Here is a 23778-nt window from a genome sequence, read left to right as displayed (position 1 = left end):
CTGTCAAGGCATGCGGGGAGTTGTAGTTTTGCAACATCTGAAGGGCCGCAGGTTGGGCATCCCTGCTCTAAACCAACCATTAACCCTGAGGTACCTGTCCTTCATTGAGCATCTGCAACTCATACTAACTGACCCTGCTCATGCACTCAGCTCCACTTGTCACTATAGACACTGCCATCACAATTCAGTCCTCATGGCAATGCAATGCATCACGCACACCACTCCTCTCTTGTGGTAGCTCTGCTCCCATACACCAACACTGCCCCTGACTGTCAGGAGGAGAAGTTAACAGACAGACTGTACAGGCAAGGAAGAGAAGAACTGGAATCTTAAGCCCCTTTACATGCAAACTCCGTCTCTAATGGTTAAAGGGGTTATCCCATCTTAGACAATGGGGGCATATCGCTAGGATATGCCCCCATTGTCTGATAGGTGCGGGTCCCACCGCTGGGACCCGCACCTATAAGGAGAACGGAGCAGAGAAAATGGAGGCGGGCGCACTGCGCATGCACTGCCGCCCTCCGTTCATTTCTATGGAGCCGCCGAAAATAGCCGAGCGCTGGCTCGGCTATTTCCGTCGGCCCCATAGAAATGAATGGGAGCGTTGGCCGCGCATGTGCGGTGCGCTCCCATTCACTTCAATGGGAGAGGCGGGGAGCTGCGCCTGGTGGTGGTCGGACCCTGGGAAACCCGGGGTCCTCCAGCCACAACTCTCCCCGGCTCCGTTCTCATTATAGGTGCGGGTCCCAGAGGTGGGACCCGCACCTATCAGACAATGGGGGCATATCCTTGCGATATGCCCCCATTGTCTAAGATGGGATAACCCCTTTAAGGCCTCTTGCACACCACTGTATCCATTTTGTGATTCGCAAAATATGGATTCAATCCGGATGCATTCCACACTTTTTGCGTGCCTCGTTGTAGAAATGCCTATTCTTGTCTGCCAAATGGACATATTCTATCATTTGCGGCACTGCAACACAGCACACGGATGGGATGTGCTGTCCACATTTTTTGCGGCCTCAGAAATTTTTTGCGGATCAAAGGTGAACCGAAAATAGTCGTGTACATGAGACCTAAGTTTTCACTGAATTGCACTTCAAAATGGGCGGAGACTGATTGACAGGGAGTGATCTGATAGATGGAAAATACTTTTACAGTTACTCTTTATGTACACCCTTGGGGGGAAAAAAATGTATGATTGCATTCTACTCAACTTGCATTTTCAATTGGTCTTTATATAAAAAAAAAAACTATTGAGCCGTTCTGTCACAAAGGGTTAACCGTTTTTCCAGTTGCGTGAATGTACTTTTCACTTTTATTTTGTGATGGTCATCTAATAAACCAACGGTCGGCTGCTCGTTCAATGAAGGAGACTGTGCATTTACATGCAGCGATCTCCTTCACTGTATGAGAACGATATCTATATCTGAACGATTATTGGTGCGTCTAAATGCACCTTTATTTAAGCCACTTTCTTATCAGCAAGATGAGAGTTAGGGCTGTTTCACACAAGCGGATGCCGTAACATGATTGATAATGCTCCGTGCCTCTCTGCGATCTCTTTACTACGAAATCACAGTGAGATAAAGTTGTCACTGTGATTTCGTAGTAAAGAGGTCACAGAGAGGCACAGAGCTTTATCAATCATGTTAATGCTCCGTGTTTCTGCTGTCCGCATCGGGTCTTGGCTTTCATTCAGCAGCGGATGTCACGCACAGCATCCGCTCGTGCAGGGGCGTCGCTAGGTTAAAACATTCGGGGCCTGGGCCCCGGATGTTTTGTCCCATGCCCCGAATGTCCTGCCTGCTAGATGCAACTGTATTGCCGTACACAGAACGGCAAATACAATTGAATCTTATACTGGGAACAGGCGAAGGACCTTTGGTGACATCACAGGTCATGTGATCAGCAAAACAGGCTGTGATAGGATGACCTGGATGATGTCACCATCCAGGTCATCCTATCACAGCCTGTTTTGCTGATCACATGGCCTGTGATGTCACCAAAGGTCTTTCGCCTCTTCCCAGTTCAGGATTGGACCGGAGTCAAGAGGAGAAGGAGCCTAATGGTGATGTCTGTACAGGAGAGGTAAGTGAAGGGAGAGGCAGAGAAATGCTGGGAGTTGTAGTTATTTAACTGGGATGTATTTTAGGGCTGAAGGGAGGGATGTTATTGACATGGAACTGTGTGCTTGAGGTGGCTGGGGGAGGGAGGGATGTTATTAACATGGGACTGTATGTTGAAAGTGGATGGTGGGGGGGAATGATGTTTATGTACATGGGACTTAATGTTTAGGGTCCGTTCACACTTGCGTTTGGTGATCCGCTTGTGAGATCCGTTTCAGGTCTCTCACAAGCAGCCCCAAATGCATCAGTTTAACCCCAATGCATTCTGAATGGATGCGGATCCATTCAGAATGCATTCGTTCGGCTCCGTGCGGTCCCCCGTTCCATTTTGGAGGCGGACCTCAAAATGCTGCAAGCAGCGTTTTTTGTGTCCGCATGGCCTTGCGGAGCCAAACGCATCCGTCCTGACAATGTAAGTCAATGGGGACGGATCCCTTTGCATTGACACAAAATGGTGCAATTGTAAACGGATCCGTCCCCCATTGACTTTCAATGTAAGTCAGGACGGATCCGTATTGGGACTTAGAAATTCAAATCTAATACAAACAAATTGGTCCTGAACGGATGCATTCGTTTGTATTATATCGGTGCGGATCCGTCCTGTACAAGTACATGAACGCAAGTGTGAAAGTAGCCTTAGGGGGTGATGTTTACATGGGATTGTGCGTTGGAGGCGGCTGGGGAAGAGGTGATATTATTTACATGGGACTGTATGGTGGAGGGAGGATTATAACTGCAGGGGGCACTGCAAATCCAGGGGACATTATAGGCGTTCTTATTACTACTGGGGGCTCTATAGGAGGGTCTTGTAGATCTGCCTTATTTCTACTAAGCGCACTATGGGGGCCTTATTACTACTGTGGGGTCTGTAGGGAGCTTTATTGCCACTGGGGGAACAATAGGGGGCCTTATTTCTACTAGGGACTCTGTGAGGGTATTATTAATATGGGAGGGCATTGTTGAGGAGCATTATCACGGTTGGGGCAGTGTTACTAATAAGGGCATTCTAGAAGGGAATTACTATTGGTGGGACTATGAGGAGCACTATTACTATGGGGGGCAGTAATGTTTCTTTAGGATAGTATTTGGGGGTATGAGGGGGGGGGGGTTGAGGTTTTGGCATAGAAAGCAGCAGGATAACACTGTGGGGACTCCAGTTGGGGGATAATGATAGAAAGTGAGGAAGCTAAGATGTCTATGTGTCACACTCTGCAGAGATGAGGCGGCTGAGAGAAGTTGTCCAGACCGAGAAGATGATGAAAGAGAGGAGACGTCACCTGGAGGCCCTGGATGTGACAGGTAAGTGCCGCTGTATAGCAAGTACAGCATAGTGCGGGGGGGGGGGGGCATATTTATTGGGGCTTGTGCCCCGGATCTTTTGAGACCCTAGCAACGCCCCTGCGCTCGTGTGAAACAGCCCTTACGCTGGGTTCACACCTGAGCGTTTTACAGCGCGTTCCTACGCGCTGTAAAACGCACAACAGGCAAGAACCAATGATTCCCTATGGGAATGGTTCTCACCTGGGCGTTTTACAGCGCGTACGATCGCGCTGTAAAACGCCCGACGCTCAAACAAGTGCTTGAGCTTTTTTTTGGGCGTTTGTCGCGCGTTCCCGCACATAGATATTCGGGAACGCGCGACAATGTGTGCACCCCTATCTCTGTATGCGCGATTGTAAACGCCCGTACAATCGCGCATACAGAGCGCTCGTTTCCGAACGCTCAGGTGTGAACCCAGCGTTAGGCTATGAGGAGCGTTTATAGAGGTCAGAGATAAGGAGCCCGTCTGGTGAGCAGGCTGACAAATTCAGATCCTGCTACTAGATAAACTCAAGGCCGCACAAAGACAGTGGTTTAAAAAAATTTTAAATAAAAGAATGGAAACAAAATTATTATTAGCTCAAAATGAGTAAAATGCAATAATAAAAATAAATAAATAAATAAGTGACCCCCAAATGTGTACATAGCCTTTAAATTAGTTTTATGGTACTCTGTTATTTTTTCAAGAATAAGAGCAGTCATATCAACTATTTATCCACACTACTGCAGAAAATCAAAAGCTCTGTAAGGACCACTTCTCTGTTGAGGTCATCAGTGATGTTTGCATAGATCCCCCTCCAAATACTTACAGATTTTAAAATTTCAGACCTTCTTTTTGATTGAAGCACATTGATCTAGAAAATTAAATTTAAAAAGCCATTAGCGCAACAAAGTTGGTTAGTTACAATCATCATTGCTTGTCATGTATATTTGACGAGGACTGACTTGTCATTTAGAAGAGGTCTACAATTTACACTGCTGAAACCACATAATTACCACAGTAAGTAAATCAATGAGAAAATCATTAAAGGGGTATTACAGTTATATAAAGTTATCCCCCTATCCACATGATAAGGGCTAATTATTAGATCGGTGGGTTCCTACCACTGGGACCCCCACTGATCACGAGAATAGGGGGCCCCGTACTCCATGGAGCCCCGCAAAATGAACAAAGCAGCTGATCAGGAATGTGCGCCCACTCCATTAAAGGGATTGTCCGAGTTATTTTTATGTTTCTAACTAGGCAAATGTAAGCACTTTACAATTCACTTACTTTATCTCCAGTTGCAGCTTTCTCAGATTTCACTGAGGGTCACATGACCTGTGATGTTAACCTCTCTCCCTGCTCTTATGATGTTTCGTGCAAAAGCCTGAGAGATCAGATATGAGTCTGTACACAAGATGCCACTGTGCTGGCCACTCCCCCCTGCACTGCCTGTGGCTGCTTATTGCTCTCTCCCTGGATTCTTGAGGAAAAACATTATCCCCTTCAGCTGTACAGACTCATGGCTGAAGGCTTTACTGAGTAGCTGCAGGCATTGAGAAAACAAATGCTGCGCACAGGAGCTGACAGAGGAGTTCTGCAGAGCACTGCACAAGATCAGGTAGGGGGAAGATCCTGTGTGTATAAGCAGTATCCTTGTACAGTTGGGACTTGCAGTCCTACAAATACAACATGCTGCTGAGTATCCCAGCAGTCAGACGTGCCACTCAGGACAGGACTTGTATTCACTCCCTTTGCAGAGCAGGGGGAGGGGCAGATTGTTGTTATTGCAGGTAAATAAATGGCCAGAAGAGAACCAGGGAAATGAGGAAATATATTTTTTGGCTAAAACTTGCTTTGCTTAGTTATATATTGCTGTCCATCAGATTTATAGTGCTGTATATATATATATATATATATATATATATATATATATATATATATATACACACACACATACACACACACACACACATACTATATATACACACACACACACACAGTACAGACCATGCTATTCCATCCGGTTTGCGTTTAGTTGGACCATCATTTATTTTTCAACAGGACAATGACCCCAAACACACCTCCAGGCTGTGTAAGGGCTATTTGACCATGAAGGAGAGTGATGGGGTGCTGCGCCAGATGACCTGGCCTCCACAGTCACCGGACCTGAACCCAATCGAGATGGTTTGGGGTGAGCTGGACCGCAGAGTGAAGGCAAAAGGGCCAACAAGTGCTAAGCATCTCTGGGAACTCCTTCAAGACTGTTGGAAGACCATTTCAGGTGACTACCTCTTGAAGCTCATCAACAGAATGCCAAGAGTATGCAAAGCAGTAATCAAAGCAAAAGGTGGCTACTTTGAAGAACCTAGAATATGACATATTTTCAGTTGTTTCACACTTTTTTGTTATGTATATAATTCCACGTGTTAATTCATAGTTTTGATGCCTTCAGTGTGAATCTACAATTTCCATAGTCATGAAAATAAAGAAAACTCTTTGAATGAGAAGGTGTGTCCAAACTTTTGGTCTGTACTGTATATATATATATATATATACTATATATTTTTTATTTTATAACTTGGACTGTCGCTCGGCTATCTCTGGAACTCCAAAAGACATGAATGTCCCAGCGGTAGGAACCCACCGACCTAATAGGTATCCTTAGGGCTCGTTCACACGAACGTGTGATGCCCGTTGCCGTATTGCGGACCGCATTTGCGGATACGCAATACATGGGCACCGTTCTGTGGCCATTCCGCATCACAAATTCATTTCAATGGGTCCGCAAATCCAGAGATGCGGAATGGAAGAACGAAACTGAACACTGCAGAGTGCTTTCTGGGGTTCCGTTCTTCTGCACCGCAAAAAGATAGGACTTGCTCTATTATTTTGCAGAACGGAAGGATTGGGGACCCGTTCAAGTGAATGGGTCTGCGATCCCCATGCGCCTGCCCCACGGACGGTGCCCGTGCATTGCGGACCGCAATTTGTGGTCCACAGCACGAGCTTCACAAGTTTGTGTGAACGAGCCCTTATCCTGTAGATAGGGGTTAACTTGATATAACTGGAATATTCCTTTAATTAGTCCACAACCAAAGTAGACAAGTAAGCAGTGCCATTCTTAGCACAAATTACCAGAAGGTTACCACTATAGAAAAGCTTCTCAGTTTTATTGAATTTATTTATATGGCACATACTTTCCTCAGCTCTGTACCGATATTGTGAGCATTGACACCAATCCCTGTCATTGGGGCTCACAATCTAAATTCCAAACTACAAGGAAACAGGATTGCCTGGAGAAAACCCATGCGAACACATGGAGAACATACAAAACTACATGCAGTTGCTCCCTTGGGTTGGATTTGAACCCAAGACCCCCAGTGCTGCAAGGGAACAGTGCCAACCACTGAGCCACTGTGGTGCCATGAGTTATTACATCAAGATCATTTGACAAATGCCTTTTACATTTGTTTTGCTCCACTCATCCACTGTTAAAAAAAGAAACAAAGAAATATCTAATGCCAGCCATGTCCAAGTAAGTATTTAAATGGGTTGGCCAATCTGGCACATTTATGGCATATCCACAGGACATTCCATAAATGACAAAGTTGTAGGCCCTGTCTCTGGGACCCACCCCCTATCTCAAGAACCGGGCCCTGTTGAGCCCAGCTAGGAATGGAGAGGTGACTGTGCAAGGGCGGCTCTCAACACTCATTTAAATAGAACTTCTAAAAAACCAGAGGGAGTTTACTCCAGTATCTTTGGAAATGCTATTAAAGAGTGGAGAGAACTGTGCATGCGAAGCCATCTCTCCATTCCCGGCTGGGCGCAATGTGGCACCATCCTTGAGATAGGAGTTGGTCCCAGAAGTGGGGTCTGCACCTATCTGATATTTTGTGAAATATCATGTGGATAAGCCATAAATGTCCCAGATAAGACAACCCCTCTAACAACTTTTTGTTGGATAAAAGTTAAAATAAAATAAAAACCTTGTAATTTACAGTATGAGAGTTACCTGTAAGACATAGTCCAGTGCAATATGCCGGAAGCATTTCCGTGTTGCTGTCAGGATGTTTGTAGCTTCTTCAACTTCATGTTGCTTAGTTCTTGGCAACTGGGCATTTTTTGCAAGGGCATTTTCTTTCTCCTCGCTAACTTTATCGAACTGCTTTTTAGCATCTTTGAACTTTCTAAGATCTCTGTAGGAGAAAGCTCAGTTAGGTTATGTTGGGTATGGTAAATGCTATTTAAAACAAGCCACTTACAAATTTTTTGTTATTATCCATATTACTTCTTTTGCTGACTTTGATTAATTTTTCCATCACATTATACACTTGTCATTTCCATGGTTACGACCACCCTGCAATCCAGCAGCAGTGGCCATGCTGGCACTCTATACAAAAAAGCACCAGGCTATGTGAGCTCTCGCGGTCCTGGGCACCAGAGAGCCCGGCACTTGTGATTGAGTGCAGGGTGGTCATAACCATGGAAACGAGCAGTATATAACAAAATAGAAATATGAATCCAGCCAGCAAAGGAAGCAATATGGATAATAACAATACATTAGTAAGTGCCTTGTATTAAATTTATCTACGTGATAAATACCCCTTGCTGAAGTGACACAACCCCTTTAAGCATGGGGAATGCCCCTTTAGTATACTATGTCTGACTACTATAACACTATAAAAGGTACATGGACATGACACCTTTCCATAAAACAGTACATGTTGCACTTCTGCTGTAACCAAACAGAAAAAAGTATAAATCATAAACCATTACTAAAAAAGGTTGCATTAGAAAATGACAATAGATTCTCTCCCCCCCCCCCCCCCCCCAATAATAGGTTGGAACTGATCTCAATCTCCAGACAGCTCAGTATAGATAGCTTTGCACTTCCTTTCTGAAGTTTTTGTTTCCATAGAGACATTTTTCACTGTACAAAAATATTAACATTTCAACAATGACCAAAATATGTAAAGTGCAACCGACTTACTCTTTAACAAATGTCTGGAGTTGCGTTTTAATCGATCTTTGGGCTTGGTCAAAAAGGATCTAAAATGACGATAAGAAAAACGTATAAAGTGATATGTATTTGCTTCTTCAAGGTAGAAGCTACATGGTGATATGAACATCTTGATAAATGATATCTAATGATTGTCAATGGGTTACGATGCAACACACGACATGCCATGACTGATGTGACACTCCCCCAAAAAATCCAACAGACCACAATGCAAGTCTTGTGTAACTGCGACTTCTCTGCGATTTTGCAGTGATTTTACAGGGTACTTTCACACTAGCGTTATTCTTTTCCGGCATTGAGTTCCGTCCTAGGGGCTCAGTACCAGAAAAGAACTGATCAGTTGTATCCTAATGCATTCTGAATGGAGAGCAATCCGTTCAGGATGCATCAGGATGTCTTCAGTTCAGTCTTTTTGACTTTTCAGGATGGAGATAATACTGCAGCATGCTGCAGTTTTATCTCCGGCAAAACAAATCCGGCATTGCTGTCTGTGCATGCTCAGACCGCAAAAAATGTGAAAAACTAATGCCGGATCCGTTTTTCCGGATGACACCGGAGAGACAGATGCGGCATTTCAATGCATTTGTGATCCTGATCCGTCTGACAAAAGTCATCAGTTTGCATACTTTTTGACGGATCCAGTAGGCAGTTTCGGCGACGAAGGTGAAAGTACCCTGAAATAGTTTTATGTCAGAAAGTTGCAAAAATGTTTTTGGTTAAGTGACTGTTGCGTGGCACATGTTGCTGTATAGTTGCTGCCTTACTGTACACATCTAATTAGGGCATATAGACGTCATAGAGTGAGGGTCACCACTTATATGTGCCATTAGACCTGGCACATACATTAATAGTCATTTATCTGTAAGCCTAGACATCACTTCACCCAACTAGAACAGCTGACTGCTGTGAGTAAAGGTCCTTTTACACAGGCAGATTATTGGGCAGGTCACCAGTAACAAACGGGCATATGAAAGCTCATTCCTGGTAACTGCCCAGTGAGTGCCATCGATCCCCTGATTAATGAGCAAACACTCGCTCATTGGATAACATGTTTCATGCAGCACATAAAATCATCATTTGCCAGCAGATCACCCTGTGCATAAAACCTCATTCCTATGAATGTCCGTTTTGCAGACTGCAAAGTGCAGATCCACAAAACACGAACACCAGCCATGTGCACCCCTGATTTCAAGGGGTCCATGTGGCCAAAGATAGGACATGTCCTATCTTTTGCGGCACAGCGACAACGGACCTTCAAGCACATGGAAGGGTCTGCACTGCAATGTGGGGTGGCACATGACTGGTGTCCATGTTTTGCAGATCCGTGGGTTGCAGTCCACAAAACTGACACAGTCATGTGAATGGGCCCTAAACTGGGATGTACTGCGGTCAAACAAAAATCTGCACGGGAGAGAGCAAATGCAGTAGTGATGAGTCATTTCCATGTAAATAAGGCCAGCTTCTTTCTAAAAAGGAATGAAAAGGAATGTGCCTTCATGAGACAACCCCTAGCCCACAAAAGTGATTTATCACTTATCCTCAGGTAGCCTGTCACTCCTGACGTGTCTGTTTTAGCCAATACTTGTATTTCCTATTAATATCTTCTAATTTTGCATTGTGCTATTCCTTGGTTCATTCATCCTACAAATGTTTAAATGAATTTATAACTGGGTGTTACCATTTCCCTTGTTAAAGGGGTGCGTCAGTACAGTCTGGTACCGTCGGCACTATTTAGACAGTGCGAGAGTTTGAAGAGACACACCCACAAACTGGTACCAGCTAGTTGTCAATGTATTCATACATTTCTAGTAGGAATAACAAAGGCATAAATTATGAGAAATGTGGACTGAGTGATGGTCCCGACCTTGCCATGTTCCCTTTTAGGAAAGCGGTGAGGGTGGCGTAGAAATGCCAACTGCAACTAAATTTAGTTACAATGGTGTTTAAAAAAGTCGCAAACTCACGCTTTGTAACATTTTAAAAGGGTAACGGTCATATATTTTTTATAGGCTAGTTTATTAGAGATAGGCATGTATACCTCAGTTAGTCTGTCAATGATTGTACAAAGATCTGCTCTGTCCCTTTCCACTGCTCCCTTAAAAGACCATTGTCTTTCTTCCTTTTAGTATAACAGAAGACAGAGGGGCGGTCCTTTACACTGCATGCCTGCATTAGGCTTCAGAGTGAGGAGGCGTGTCTCTCAGTAACCCAATCTGATTGGCTGGCAGGGAGCTGCCGGCTACAGCAAGTGTGTATGGGAAGTGAGGGAAAGCAGTTTTGGCCTGAGAGAACTGGCAGAGGAGCCATCTTGAGAAGGTCCTCATATTTTAAATGTTTAAACAGCTGTAACTAAGAAACACTCAAGGAAAACAGTGGTATGTGAAGAAACTAAAGATTGCTTTATGCATAATGCTGCTGCAGCAGTAACATATGGTAAAATAGATTTTTTGATGAAAACATGACAGTTACCCTTAAAACCAAAAACCAGGTGTGGGGAAGAAAAATATCCCCTCATTACTTTGCACTTCCTAGACAAATGAACCATGGCTACTCAAAATTCCAAGGTATTGCCTTGTTCTGTCAATGGGCCATTCTGATGGAAGACTTTCAGTAGACAGAGGTTGAATAGTAGAATACTACTGTACATGAAGAACCCACACAAGTGGCAAATACTTACCAAAATACTGCATGATATAAAAAAGCTTGCACCTATGTACAAGATCGATCAACATAGATCAGCTTCCTTCTCTCTGCTTCCAAGGAGGATATCCTTTTCCTTATGCATTATCAAGTGAATTCAGGAATTAGCCCAGAAAACAATACTCTAATTAATCAATGCCATGTCTCTGGCAAACAGATCACCACATATAATGGTAGAAAGTAAATGATGAGCTGTACTGCAGAAGCAGACGTTCACAGTAAAGTCATAGCCTGCAATGTCTAGGCTTTCTACTTACTAACCATCATCAGTACTTCCTAATATTTAGTAAAAACTAAGGAGGAGTTTTTAAATGTAAGCGAATTAAACATTGTGAACACTGATATTGGGCATGAACGTGTGCTACACTCTGGTCTTCAGAGGAACTGCATTTTTAGCAAACAAGAGGTTGGGAAAACAGCCAAAAGGGTTAAAAAGAGGTTGGATTTTCCAAAATGTCTGAGGTTTCTGAAGCACAGATGCAGATTGGAGCTCAGCACTATAGCCCATTCTAGCTACAAATCTTCAACCTTTACTTGATTGTCGGATGAAGTAGTATTCTTATTAATTATTAAGAGACAATGGTGTTTAATAAAAAAAAAAAAAAAAAGACTTGCCTTATCAGAGCATTCTGGTTGCAGCCACAGCTCCCATCCCACCAAAAGTGTAGCATGTCCAATACATGCACATCACCTTCATCAGCCAATCAATGGCCTCAGTGGAGACGTGTGCAGGAACAGCACGTTACTGTTGATGTATACGACATGTGGTCCCGCAGAGACCAGAAGCGGCAAGTACAGGATCTGCTGTGACCAGGTAAGGTTTTTTGTATTATTTGAACATGTTAAGGCTTTCAACCTATTTATGAAATCTGTGCAACCACACAATTGGGCCTAACTGGATACAAAAACAGAGAAAGACTTTACCCCTTATACATGTCCTTCATTTATGATCTGTTCTGGATTTGGCTTCAAAAACTGCATAAAAAAAAGACTCTAAAGTCTAAAGGTGGATTTCGATGGGACTACTCTGCAGCAGATTGTTGGCTGCTCATAAAGTGGAGGAGACCCCCGCATTTACATGCAGCGATCTCTTTTACTGTATGAGGACGAGGGATGGCTATTGCTATTGTGGCCCCTCGTCCTCATTCATATTCATGGTGTCTGAGCAGCAGATTGCTGCCCAGAAACTATGATCAGTGGTGCCTACATAAACGACAGGTCATCAGATTTACATGGGCAGATTGTCGGTCCCGATAATCTGGACGATTGTTGGCTTGTATGAATGCAGCTTAAGAGTTACTATTTTCCCAGTCAGAGCCTACAAAAAGGGAATTAAAGGAACACTCCAGGGGAGTAATATGCATATAAAAAAATATGCATATTAAAACTAAAAGCGTGACTTACATTATGATAATTGATCATCTCCTGCAGACTGTCAGAAAACTTTGTCAGGCTGCTCTGTGGGAGAAAAACAGATGTAATAAAACATTAAATATGTAATAAAATATGAAAATATATACATATAAAAGTAAACTCACCCTAGCTCACATAGCTTTCATTTGGTTATCTCCTCTTTAAGAGAAGGCATTAACTGAACACTAAGCTCAATATTATACCTGAGCCAGAACACACAATTTAAAAAAAAGTAACCTTTTTCATAACTTGAAAAAAATAATAATCTGTAATTGTAGTCACAAAACAGGATAAAGTAAAGTTGGACTTCAAAGGAATGGGTCATCCGTAATGACCTATTGTTTAAAAGCTTTTATGTAAAAAATGCCTCAATGACCTCTGCACCGGTCACACAGCATGCAGAGGACACTCTCCCATAGACCTCAATGAACATCTGTTGTCCGTAGTGGCCTATGGTTCATGCAGCTGCTGTAGAGCATCTCTCTAAAATGAGAGCTGAAGCTGCCACTCATAATCATGTATAGAAAATAAAATCTAAATATTGGAAATCAGAAAATAAAAACAGATTAGAAAAAAGGAATATTCCTCACCATCTGGTTTTAAAGGCCCCTACCTACAGTACAGACCAAAAGTTTGGACACACCTTCTCATTCAAAGAGTTTTCTTTAAATTGTAGATTCACACTGAAGGCATCAAAACTATGAATTAACACATGTGGAATTATATACATAACAAAAAAGTGTGAAACAACTGAAAATATGTCATATTCTAGTTTCTTCAAAGTAGCCACCTTTTGCTTTGATTACTGCTTTGCACACTCTTGGCATTCTCTTGATGAGCTTCAAGAGGTAGTCACCTGAAATGGTCTTCCAACAGTCTTGAAGGAGTTCCCAGAGATGCTTAGCACTTGTCGGCCCTTTTGCCTTCACTCTGCGGTCCCGCTCACCCCATAGTTTTGATGCCTTTAGTGTGAATCTACAATTTTCAGTCATGAAAATAAAGAAAACTCTTTGAATGAGAAGGGGTGTCCAAACTTTTGGTCTGTACTGTATGTCGGTCAACAGTTCGCAAAAACAAAACTGCTGGCACAGCCCCTTTAATTGGTAAAAAAAAAGAAATAACTATATCGATGATTTATTCCCTTGATAGGGTTGTCAAGCATAAAAAAAAACCTGTCTACATGCTGTTTGCAGTATTTCATCTCAGCCTCATTCATTTTAATAGAGATGAGATGCACATCAGACACCATCAGGTGTGGTACTGGAATGTTCTGAAAGAAATGACACTATATCTGTATATAAGACCATGTAGCAACCAATGCATAGATTGCATAATAAAGAGAAGTCTGCGCTCCAGTTGAATTCCATGGGCCATCCAAATTATATGTGACGTTTTAGTTTAACCATCTGTGACCTTTGTGAAAAGCGAACACAGGTAAGTAGCTCTATAGAAACACAACAGGGACGCTTTTTGCCATGTTTCTATAGTGCCATTTATCTTTTTTCAATATGTCTTCCTGATATGTGTGGAAATTATGTTTAAGAGGTCCCAGATGTTTAAACTGAAGAGCCACATATCGTTTGAATCATTTATTAAAAAAAAAACTTACATGGAACTCAACTGGAGTGCAGACTTCTCTTTAATATAGGTTCCTACTCTTGCACCCAATTCAGACACAGAGCGCTACTGTTTTTTTTTCTTATGTTGTGAACAATACCAATAATTTCACAATCTTTTTTTTTTTTTTTGTGTAATAGAAGGAAATATCACTTCTAGGTATACATCCCAACCATTCTGGGATTTGGAGAGATATGTCAGATCTGGATCAAAAATGAGAAATCATTTTTCCTAAATGTCTGACCAGTAGGATTTATACATTACTGGATTAAAGGGAGTTTTAAAAGGCATCCGTCAGCAGATTTGTACCTATGAAACTGGCTGACCTGTATTATGTGCGCTTGCCAGCTGAAGGCCTCTATGTTGGTCCCATGTTCGTATGTGCCCGCATGATGTTTTAATATACGCAAATGAGCTTTTAGGAGCAACGGGGGCATTGCCGTTGCACCTAAAGGCTCTGCTCTCTCTGCAACTGCTGCACTTTGATTGACAGGGTCAGGCGTGATGACGTTTACACTGCCTGGCCCAGTCAATAAAAACCGAGAGAGTGCGGCAGTCATAGAGATAGCAGAGCCTCATTTGCATACATTAAAACATCATTATTCTCAGCAATGCGGGGCACATATGATATGAACATGGGACCAACACAGATTCCATCAGCTGCCAAGCGCACATGCAACAGGTCAGACAGTTTCATAGGTACAAATCTGCTGACGGATGGGCTTTAACGTAAAAGAACAGTAACACTTGGTCCTCATTATCACAGACGGTGAACAGAGCGCCTCCTGTATGAGGGGGTCTATTATCTATGCGCACAGTGAACGAAAGACAGATCTGTGTAGCTTCTCTCTCTTTTGAGCAGATGCTGCTTACTTCAACCACTTCATCCTTGCTAGAATACTGGGCCAGGTCCCGGACTCCATTCATAAACTGTTTGTTGGCAGCACAGAAAGCCTTTCCCGCATCGATCATTCCAATGCAGAGTTTCACCAGCTGGGAGGAAGAGAGTACAATGTTTATCAGCTCAGATAACACTCCGCCTGTGCTCAGTCATCACTTTCATTCTACGCATTCACCAGCTGAACTGGAAAAGTCATTTCCAGCAGTAAATGTGACTGCGTGCAGCGTCTAAGATTCATAGAGATTAGGCTTTTCCAGTAATTTTTATTCAGTGCTGGAATTTCAGTATTGAGCAATACTTGACGTATAATAAATTATACCATACAAAAGTCACTGATGACCTTCCATCGCCACTCAGAAGAAGCAGCACATAGCCATTGAGGGCTCATGCTGCAGACCAGTATCATGGGTACCGGCTGCGTGCCCCCCCCCCCCCCCCGCTTGGGGAGGCAGACCCGATCAAGTGGGTCTGCCATCTGCAAGATTCAGTCCGCACTGCAAAAAAATAAAAATAGAACAAGTTCTATTTTTTTTTGAGGTGCGCAGGCAGGGACGGAAATCCCACGAAAGCATTCTGTAGTGCTTCCATGGGCTTCCGCTCTGTGACACGGCTCCGCACCGTATCTTGAGGATTGCAAACCTATTCAAGTGAATAGGTCCGCATCCGTGAAATGGAGCACATACAGCCAGTGCCCATATATTTCAGACTCACTGACTGAGGGCTGCAATACTGGCAGGGGATGCATATGTTCGTGTGCATGAGCCCTAACACTGTGATCGTTTCTATATAAAATTCTTATGGTGGATTTACACCCCACAATCGTCGGGTCCATTATCAGGAAAGAACACTACAACAAACGCTTGTTCCCGATAATCTGCCGATGTAAATGTGTTGCCAATCACTCAATCAATGAGCAAAACGCTCGTTCACCGGGTGAAATGATCTTTCATGCAGCACATTAAATCATAGTTTCTGGGCAGCGCAAACAGCGATCTGCTGCCCACAAACAATAAATCTGTATGGGGATGAGTAACTGTAGTAGCAATACAGTGAAGGTGATCGTTGCATGTAAACGCAGCTCTTTACCTCCACTGACGAGCACACAGTCATCGGGAAGGAATGACCCCTTCCTGATAATTGCCTGTTCGGTAGGCGCATCTAAATGGGCATTTACCGTTCACAAAGGAAAAATATTCACGCACATTGTTAATATACACAGATAGAAGAGGAACAGTTAAAGATAATGTTCTTGAGTCCAAAGTTGAAGAGTTGCAAGTTCAGCTGTACTATCTTACTTTCTGTTAGGTTAGTCATATTATCTCTCAGGAGGTTTACTGCTGTTTCAATCAGGGGGTCCAGCCCTCCCTTAAACCCAGCTATACACAATAAACTTCAGCTGAACCGACAAGTTTTAGCAGAACCAGCCGACTATTTAACGTGTATGTGTAGAATGTGTGTGTTCTTGACTTTTCACAATCAGCATACATTGCAAAAGAGAAGGACCAGGCGAGTTGGATTTCAACATGCCCAATACTTTTGTTCTCATGTTAAAGGGATCATCCAACTCTTTGTAATTGATGACCTATCCTCTGGGTATGTCATCAGCAACTGATTGTGTGACCCCCGAAACGTCACGCAGCACGGGGTAGCAATCAGTTCAGCACTCAGGATCGCTATGCATTATAACGATTTATTTATATGAAAAATACAAGCAAAGCTTCAAAAGAGTGAGTATTATCTATACCTCATGAATAACCTTTTAAATAAGACTAATACAAGAGAGTGGATTATGTGGAGCCTGAGTGAGGTTCTGAATCAGGTCATAGCAACAGTTGATGATTGAAGGCTGAACTGTGACTAGGACATGTGACCCATGGTCTTGACATCATAGGCCAGGGCGCTCGCTGTGAGCACCGCTGCCTTCTCAAACAGCTGACAATCTATTCAAAGGATAGGTCATCAGTTACAAACAGTTGGATAAAAACGTTAAAAGGCGAGAACACCAAGGTGGTTAGTACTCAAGAGATGCTGGGAAGCATACTTCAATAGTGACATCAGTAATGGAGGAAGTAACTGGCTTCGCCTTCAACTTGGATTTTGAACAGTTCTCCATCAAATGTTCCAGTGATATAAAGAGACACTTTACCTTGTCGAGCTTCTGCTCAAGCTCTGCTACATCCCCTTCTACGTCTTCTATGGCTGCTCTGTAGGAATGAAATCAGATGTGGTTAAAATAAGAATTAAGGGCAACCTGTGAGGCATAGGAACAATAAGTTAGATAACAGGACATGCATTCTTCAAGACAGGTTACCAACGGAAGAAGCTTTTTTGCCTTGTTTTAACCCATTAAAATATATTTTATAGATGTAGGTTGCATCATCACGAACATATACTCAACCTATCACTGTAGTCATGACATGCATCAGCTTCTCAAACAGCTAAAGAGCAGGTCTAAGATGTGCGCACGTCAAGCAGGAGAAACTCTGCCTTAAGGCTGGGTTCACACCTGGTGGGCACTCCAGAGCCAGGGTGCACGTGTGATGCAGCTGAACCACTTACAAGTAGAATGGGTTCTCAAACTGACTGCAGCTAAACGCAGTTTAATTATTAATGGCCGTGGGGTAAACCGTGCAGCCATTAACAACGAAACTGCATTTAGCTTCAGTCAGTTTAAAAGCCATTCTGATTTACAGGTTGGCCAGATGGAGGGCCATCTTCATCCGTGCACCTTGTCTGGTTCTGCAGTTCAGACCTATTGACTTGATGGTGGTGCTACATCTGGTAGATGAGGAAGGAAGCAAAGGAGAAACATTACTGGTGCACCACCATTCCTTTCTACCCAACACTCTTCTAGATAGCTACACTCTGAAGCCCTGCCTGACTTTTCCAACGCTTTTTCATGTGACAGAAAAAGTAACGAATAAGCTTATCGAGAGACTGCATTCGGCTTGTATGCCATTCTTAAAGGGGTTCTCCAAGACAAGTAACCCATGATCAAGTGGTTGCGCGGAGTGCAAAAAAGTGGAAAAAATATATATTTCACAAGGGCTCAGTATGTCGCCATTCCAGGACTGGAAGGGCAACATACTGTCCATATGCATGTTAACACTGCAAGCCAATATATGGCCTCAGCAGTGACCTGGGCAGGAAGCAGTGAAGAAGGGAACTTGGTATTGGACCCAAAGAGATTGATTATAGTATCAACATATATTGCAGACATGATTGGCATACACATTAACACAAATAATTAAAAAATGGTTAAAAACAGCAAACACAGTGCTGGTGACCGAACGGCAGAATAAATGCAATAAAGTGCAAGTGCAAAAAGTATTTTTAGGGAGGTACTATAAAGTGCAGATTCAAGAGTACATAAATAAGTATTAACAAACACCAATTTGAGAGCACACATATTCAAAATATCAAATTGTATTATATACCATGATTACACTATAGACTATACAGACAATAAAACTCATAAGGGACAGATTATGCAGGAGACAATATGGAAACAATGTGTGTGTCCCAATTACACTGAACCTGTAAGGACACAAAGGTAATAACAACAAATTATAACCATCATGGTTAAGTAACAAACACTGCCGCATCCTGCTTTCAAAAAAACACCCCCTCCTCCTGTTGATTGACAGGGCCAGCGATCGCTCTCGTCCTCTAGCTGGCCTAGTCTGCATTCAAAATCTCGCGCCTGCGCAGTACCGGTCTTCAGTCGGCGCAGGCGCGCTGAGAGGAGGATGCTCGCTCGGCCACTCCTTCCTCAGTGGGCCGATGACGTCACATCTACACCTGGCGCAAGGGCGCACTGAGAAAGTTGTGGCCGAGCGAGTGTCCTCCTCTCAGCGCGCCTGCGCCGACTGAAGACCGGGACGGCGCAGGCGCAAGATTTTGAACGCAGACAGGGCCAGCCAGAGGACGAGAGCGATCGCTGGCCCTGTCAATCAACAGGAGGAGGGGCGTTTTTTTGAAAGCAGGATGCGGCTGCTACCAGCAAGTAACCGCCCTACTTGCTGGTAGAGAGGTAATTTACATATTATAAAAGTCAATTTTTTAAAGAAACTAGTGAACGAAAAAGGCTAAGAGCACTATATATTGAAAAATCGCTGTATAAGGATTTTAAGTAGCCAAAAAACAAAAAAATGACTTTTAGGGGGTGACAGAAGCCCTTTAACATCTGTGCATCTAGGGCCCGCATACGAGCAGGCACATAATGGCAGTGGGCTGCTCACCATCCTAACGCCTGCTTTTTGATTCTCGCGAGCCTTTCTTGCTATAGTCAGTTGAGCTATTTTGGTTCTCTTTAGCTAAGCCTGTAATTAGACAATTCAATGCTTCAGAGCACATGAACAGGCTAGATACAGCCCCACGCTGTAAAATGGAGGCATTTTCCACACCAGCATATGGATGATAGAGATTTAACAGGAAACTGCCCACATGACTAAACACGGCAGACACTACTATCTGGAGGAGAACTACACAAACCCCAATCTCTTGTGAGTCTCACAACAGAATTCGTGTTGCAGTTTAGAGGGGTTGTCTCATAAAGAGAACCCCCTACCCATGTGCCCTCAGGCGAGTCCCTTGCTCTACAAGACTGACCCCTATTCGAGTCATCCTCGTATTACATGTCGGCTATTCATGTAAAATACCTGTCTGGCAGCAGCTTCCGCAAGCAAAATCAGTTGTTCTGTAAGGAGTTTCTGACAAGACAGCCCCTTTAAAGAGGTTCTAGACTTACATCTTGCGATGTTCAGGCGGTTCCAACGAACACTCGTTCCTGATAATCTTCCTGTATAAAAGTGGTGCAGATCCCCCGATGAACAGGCTGTCTAAACAGCACTCTTCTGCCCAGGAACAATGATTTTGTATGGGCATGAGTGATAGCAGCAGCCATCACTTGTTCTCATACTAGTTCATCAATATCAGATCAGCAGGGGTTTGTCTCGTGGTCATATGCTCCACTGAAGCCAGTGGAGTGTTGCCACAAGCAGAGAGTCACCACTGAAGCCAGCCATTGGCTGCAGTGGAACATGTGACCATGTAGACACCGGACACAGCGTGGAGCAGTAAGTATGAATCTTGTGTTTAGAGAGGCAGGCTGCCGGCACTTATTATTCCTGTAATGTAACTGCTGCAGAAAGTCCTGAGACTGCTCCATCCGTTCATCTGATTGGGGCCTGCAGAAACGTACACACTCGCTCCAGAATCAGTCATTTTTCAGGTGCAGAAATTTCTGCAATTAATTTGCCGCATGTAATAATAATCTTTATTTCTATAGCGCCCCCATATTCCGCAGAGCTTTACAATTCATAGGGTTCATGTACAAAAGACATCACAGCGTAATTAGCCAATATACAACAAACACTAGGAGTGAGGGCCCCGATCGCAAGAGCTTACAATCTATAAGGAAATGGGGGTGACACAAAAGGCAGTTGATTGCCATAAGTAGTGGTCAAGCCATCAGTGTACTGAAAGCAGTGGTGTAGGCCGATCTGCTTCCGGTGTGGGAGCATAATCTAAGTGGACCCTTTCCCTAGAACAGTGATGGTGAACCTTTTACAGACCAAGTGCTCAAACTGCAACCCAAAACTCACTTATTTATCGCGAAGTGCCAACATGGCCATTTACCCTGAATACTAATATAACACATCTTCCATGTACTTTATCATTTATCTGTAATAGCCTGCCTACATTCAGTGAGCTGTCTGTGCCATTCATAGCATGCCCTGCGCTGATGAATGGCAGAAAAAGTCTAAGGCATAGTGTTACACCTTGCACTTCTTCCAGGGTCCGGGTGCCCACAGAGAGGGCACTGAGTGCCGCCTCTGGCACCCGTGCCATAGGTTCGCCATCACTGCCCTAGAAGATGCGAAGGTAATAAAATGTATGTTCTAATCTATTCCCATATGCCGCTGTAAACAAGCTGTGATAAGTAATAAACTGTTCCTCCACATTAGGCGGCTTTCACACTGGCGTTTTGGTTTTCCGTTTGCGAGATCCGTTCAGGGCACTTACAAGCGGTCCAAAACGGATCAGTTTTGCCCTAATGCATTCTGAATGGAAAAGGATCCGCTCAGAATGCATCAGTTTGCCTCCGTTCAGTTACCATTCCTCTTTGGAGGCGGACAACAAAACACTGCCTGCAGCGTCCGTCTGACGAAACAGAGCCAAAAGGATCCATCCTGACACACAATGTAAGTCAATGGGGACGGATCCGTTTTCAATGACACAATCTGGCACATTAGAAAACGGATCCGTCCTCCATTGACTTTCAATGGTGTTCAAGACGGATCCGTCTTGGCTATGTTAATGATAATACAAACAGATCCCTTCTGAACGGATGTAGATGGTTGTATTATCTGAATGGATCCGCACCAAACGAGAGTGTGAAAGTAGCCTTAGATAGAAGGACAATGTATAGACGACGGCATACATCAGATTATAAACAGGGAGCCTATAATTAACTATTAATTATCTACAAATACACATCACATACAAAGACAACCTTAAATTTTAATCAACATCAAGTATATGATAAAGAGCTTATATGTTAACAGCGTCTACATAATCAGCAGGCGAAAGAAGATTGGGGGCCATTGTTCTAATCATGCAGAAACTCTGAATATAAGGACAGGAAATCCACCAGATACTGAATCCGCACATTCTCAGCGGGTGTGGAAATAGCAAAACCCCATCCTGCTTTCTCTGTTGGCCACAGCTTGTGTCTAGATTAGGTCACACATTCTCATGCATCATGGCGATCGCTCAGTTTAACCATATGGATCCTACAAACATATACAAAGAAAATTACTGTGTGTAAGGATCCTAAGAAAAACTAACAAGCTTTGGCCAATTTCTAATTTACTAATGTAGGGTGGTGTCACACACAGCCTATTGTGGGATTTTTTGAACCATAGCCAGAAGTGCATCCAGCAGGAAGAAGAAGTCCTTCCTCTATATTTCTAATTCTGTCCCAACTCACTTCTTGCTTTGGCGACAAAAAACTGTCACAAAAAAAAAAAAAAAAAGGGGCGCGTGTGACACCACCCTATTTAAAATTTTGGGAGAAAACCTTCTTTAAAAGGCCTTTCACACAAGCCGTACGGACTGTGTCAGGATCTGTTCAGAAAAAACTGATGGTTTTGCATGCACGTTCAACAGTTTTTTTCTGCGATTGCATTCATTGTTTTTTTCCGCCCAGATTGTGTGCAGATTGCATTTTTTTTCCCGCACATGTCCGTTCCGATTTTTTTGTATGCGGAACCATTCACTTTAATGGGTCCGCTAAAAAAAAACAAACAAACAGAAGTTAGTGTCTGTGTGCATTCCATTGCCGTTCCGCAAACAAAAATTGAAAAGGTCCTATTATTGTCTGCATTACACACAAGGATAGTACTGCTCTATAAGGAGCCAGCTGTCCGTTCCGCAAAATACGGACTGCACACGGACGTGATCTGTATTTTTTGCAGACCACAAAATACATACGGTTGTGTGCATGAGCCCATAATGTGTGAATAACAACAGACCCACTGAAAAGAATTCAGACAGAAAACTTGCTTGCCTAAGGCCATGTTTATGGGTTTTGCGCCCAAATCTTGAGAGAATGCGCTGACAATTGGGTATGTGCACATTCTGCTGAAAAATAAAGTTGCATGTGGTGAATAAAGGGATCCTGTTATTTTCACTATATCCAGAGTGCTGCCTCTTCTGCTTTAACTTATACATAAGGCCTCATGCACACAACTGTTGTGTGTTTTGCGGTCCGCAAATTGCGGATCCGCAAAACACAGATGGTGTCTGTGTGTGTTCCGCAATTTGCGGAACGGCACGGACAGCCATTGATATAACTGCCTATCCTTGTCCGCAAAACGGACAATAGGACAGGTTATATTTTTTTTGTGGACCACGGAACGGAGCAACGGACAGCAACCGGAGTGCTGTCCGCATCTTTTGTGGCCCCATTGAAGTGAAAGGGTCTGCATCCAAGCCGCAAAAATTGCGGCTCGGATGGGGACCAAAACAACGGTGGTGTGCATGAGGCCTAAGGGTTTATTACTGTATATCCTATTCATAGATCGCTTTCACACGAGCGTACTGAAATCTGTCCATATTCTGGCTCTGGAATAGACACGGATTCCTGATGATATGCCATCAGTATAGCTTCAGGATTTACATGCGTATTCCGCACTACCTTTAATTTAATGCACTCCCATAAACTGTAATGTGCGTATTTGGAAACAAATCCGCACAAAACGCGGACATGCTGCAGATTTAAAATACTGACGGGAATTATACGCCCACGTGAACAGCTCTATTTAATAATATTACCAGCGGATTCCGGGACATAAAATCCGGGCAATATACAGATTGCAAATACGCTTGTCTGAAAGAGGCCATAGGCTCTAAATAAAATCTGCAGAGTATTGCACGCAGCACAAATTTCAATAACTGCAGCTTCTTTACTGCCGGTGATTCTACTCTGAAAAGCTGTAGATTTGTATGACAATCTTCTAGATCAGGGATGCCCAACCTGCAGCAAAACTACAACTCCCAGCATGCCTGGACAGCTTACAGCAGGGCATGGTGGGGGTTGTAGTTTTACAACAGCTGGAGGGCCGCAGGTTGAGAATCCCTGCTCTAGATCAACAGCAGCTTTGCTTCCTGAACATCCTGAGCG

The 23778-nt window shown here is 43.4% G+C and overlaps 1 protein-coding gene across 1 annotated transcript in view; it reads right to left on the bottom strand.

The window, feature by feature from the left end:
- ACAP2 (ArfGAP with coiled-coil, ankyrin repeat and PH domains 2) overlaps positions 1–23778 on the bottom strand; it is a 106737-nt gene that overhangs the window by 68332 nt on the left and 14627 nt on the right. Inside the window, exons 2-7 of the mRNA XM_044289325.1 lie at positions 17236–17293; positions 15062–15181; positions 12563–12616; positions 8429–8487; positions 7451–7634; positions 4259–4303 (exon numbers count right to left, since the gene is read on the bottom strand). Coding sequence (XP_044145260.1) covers positions 4259–4303; positions 7451–7634; positions 8429–8487; positions 12563–12616; positions 15062–15181; positions 17236–17293 — 520 coding nt within the window. The remainder of the gene's footprint in view (positions 1–4258; positions 4304–7450; positions 7635–8428; positions 8488–12562; positions 12617–15061; positions 15182–17235; positions 17294–23778) is intronic.

The sequence above is a fragment of the Bufo gargarizans genome, chromosome 4, assembly GCF_014858855.1.
Source record: "Bufo gargarizans isolate SCDJY-AF-19 chromosome 4, ASM1485885v1, whole genome shotgun sequence".
NCBI classification, from domain to species: Eukaryota; Metazoa; Chordata; class Amphibia; order Anura; family Bufonidae; genus Bufo; species Bufo gargarizans.
This window is presented reverse-complemented; position numbering and strand designations above follow the sequence as displayed.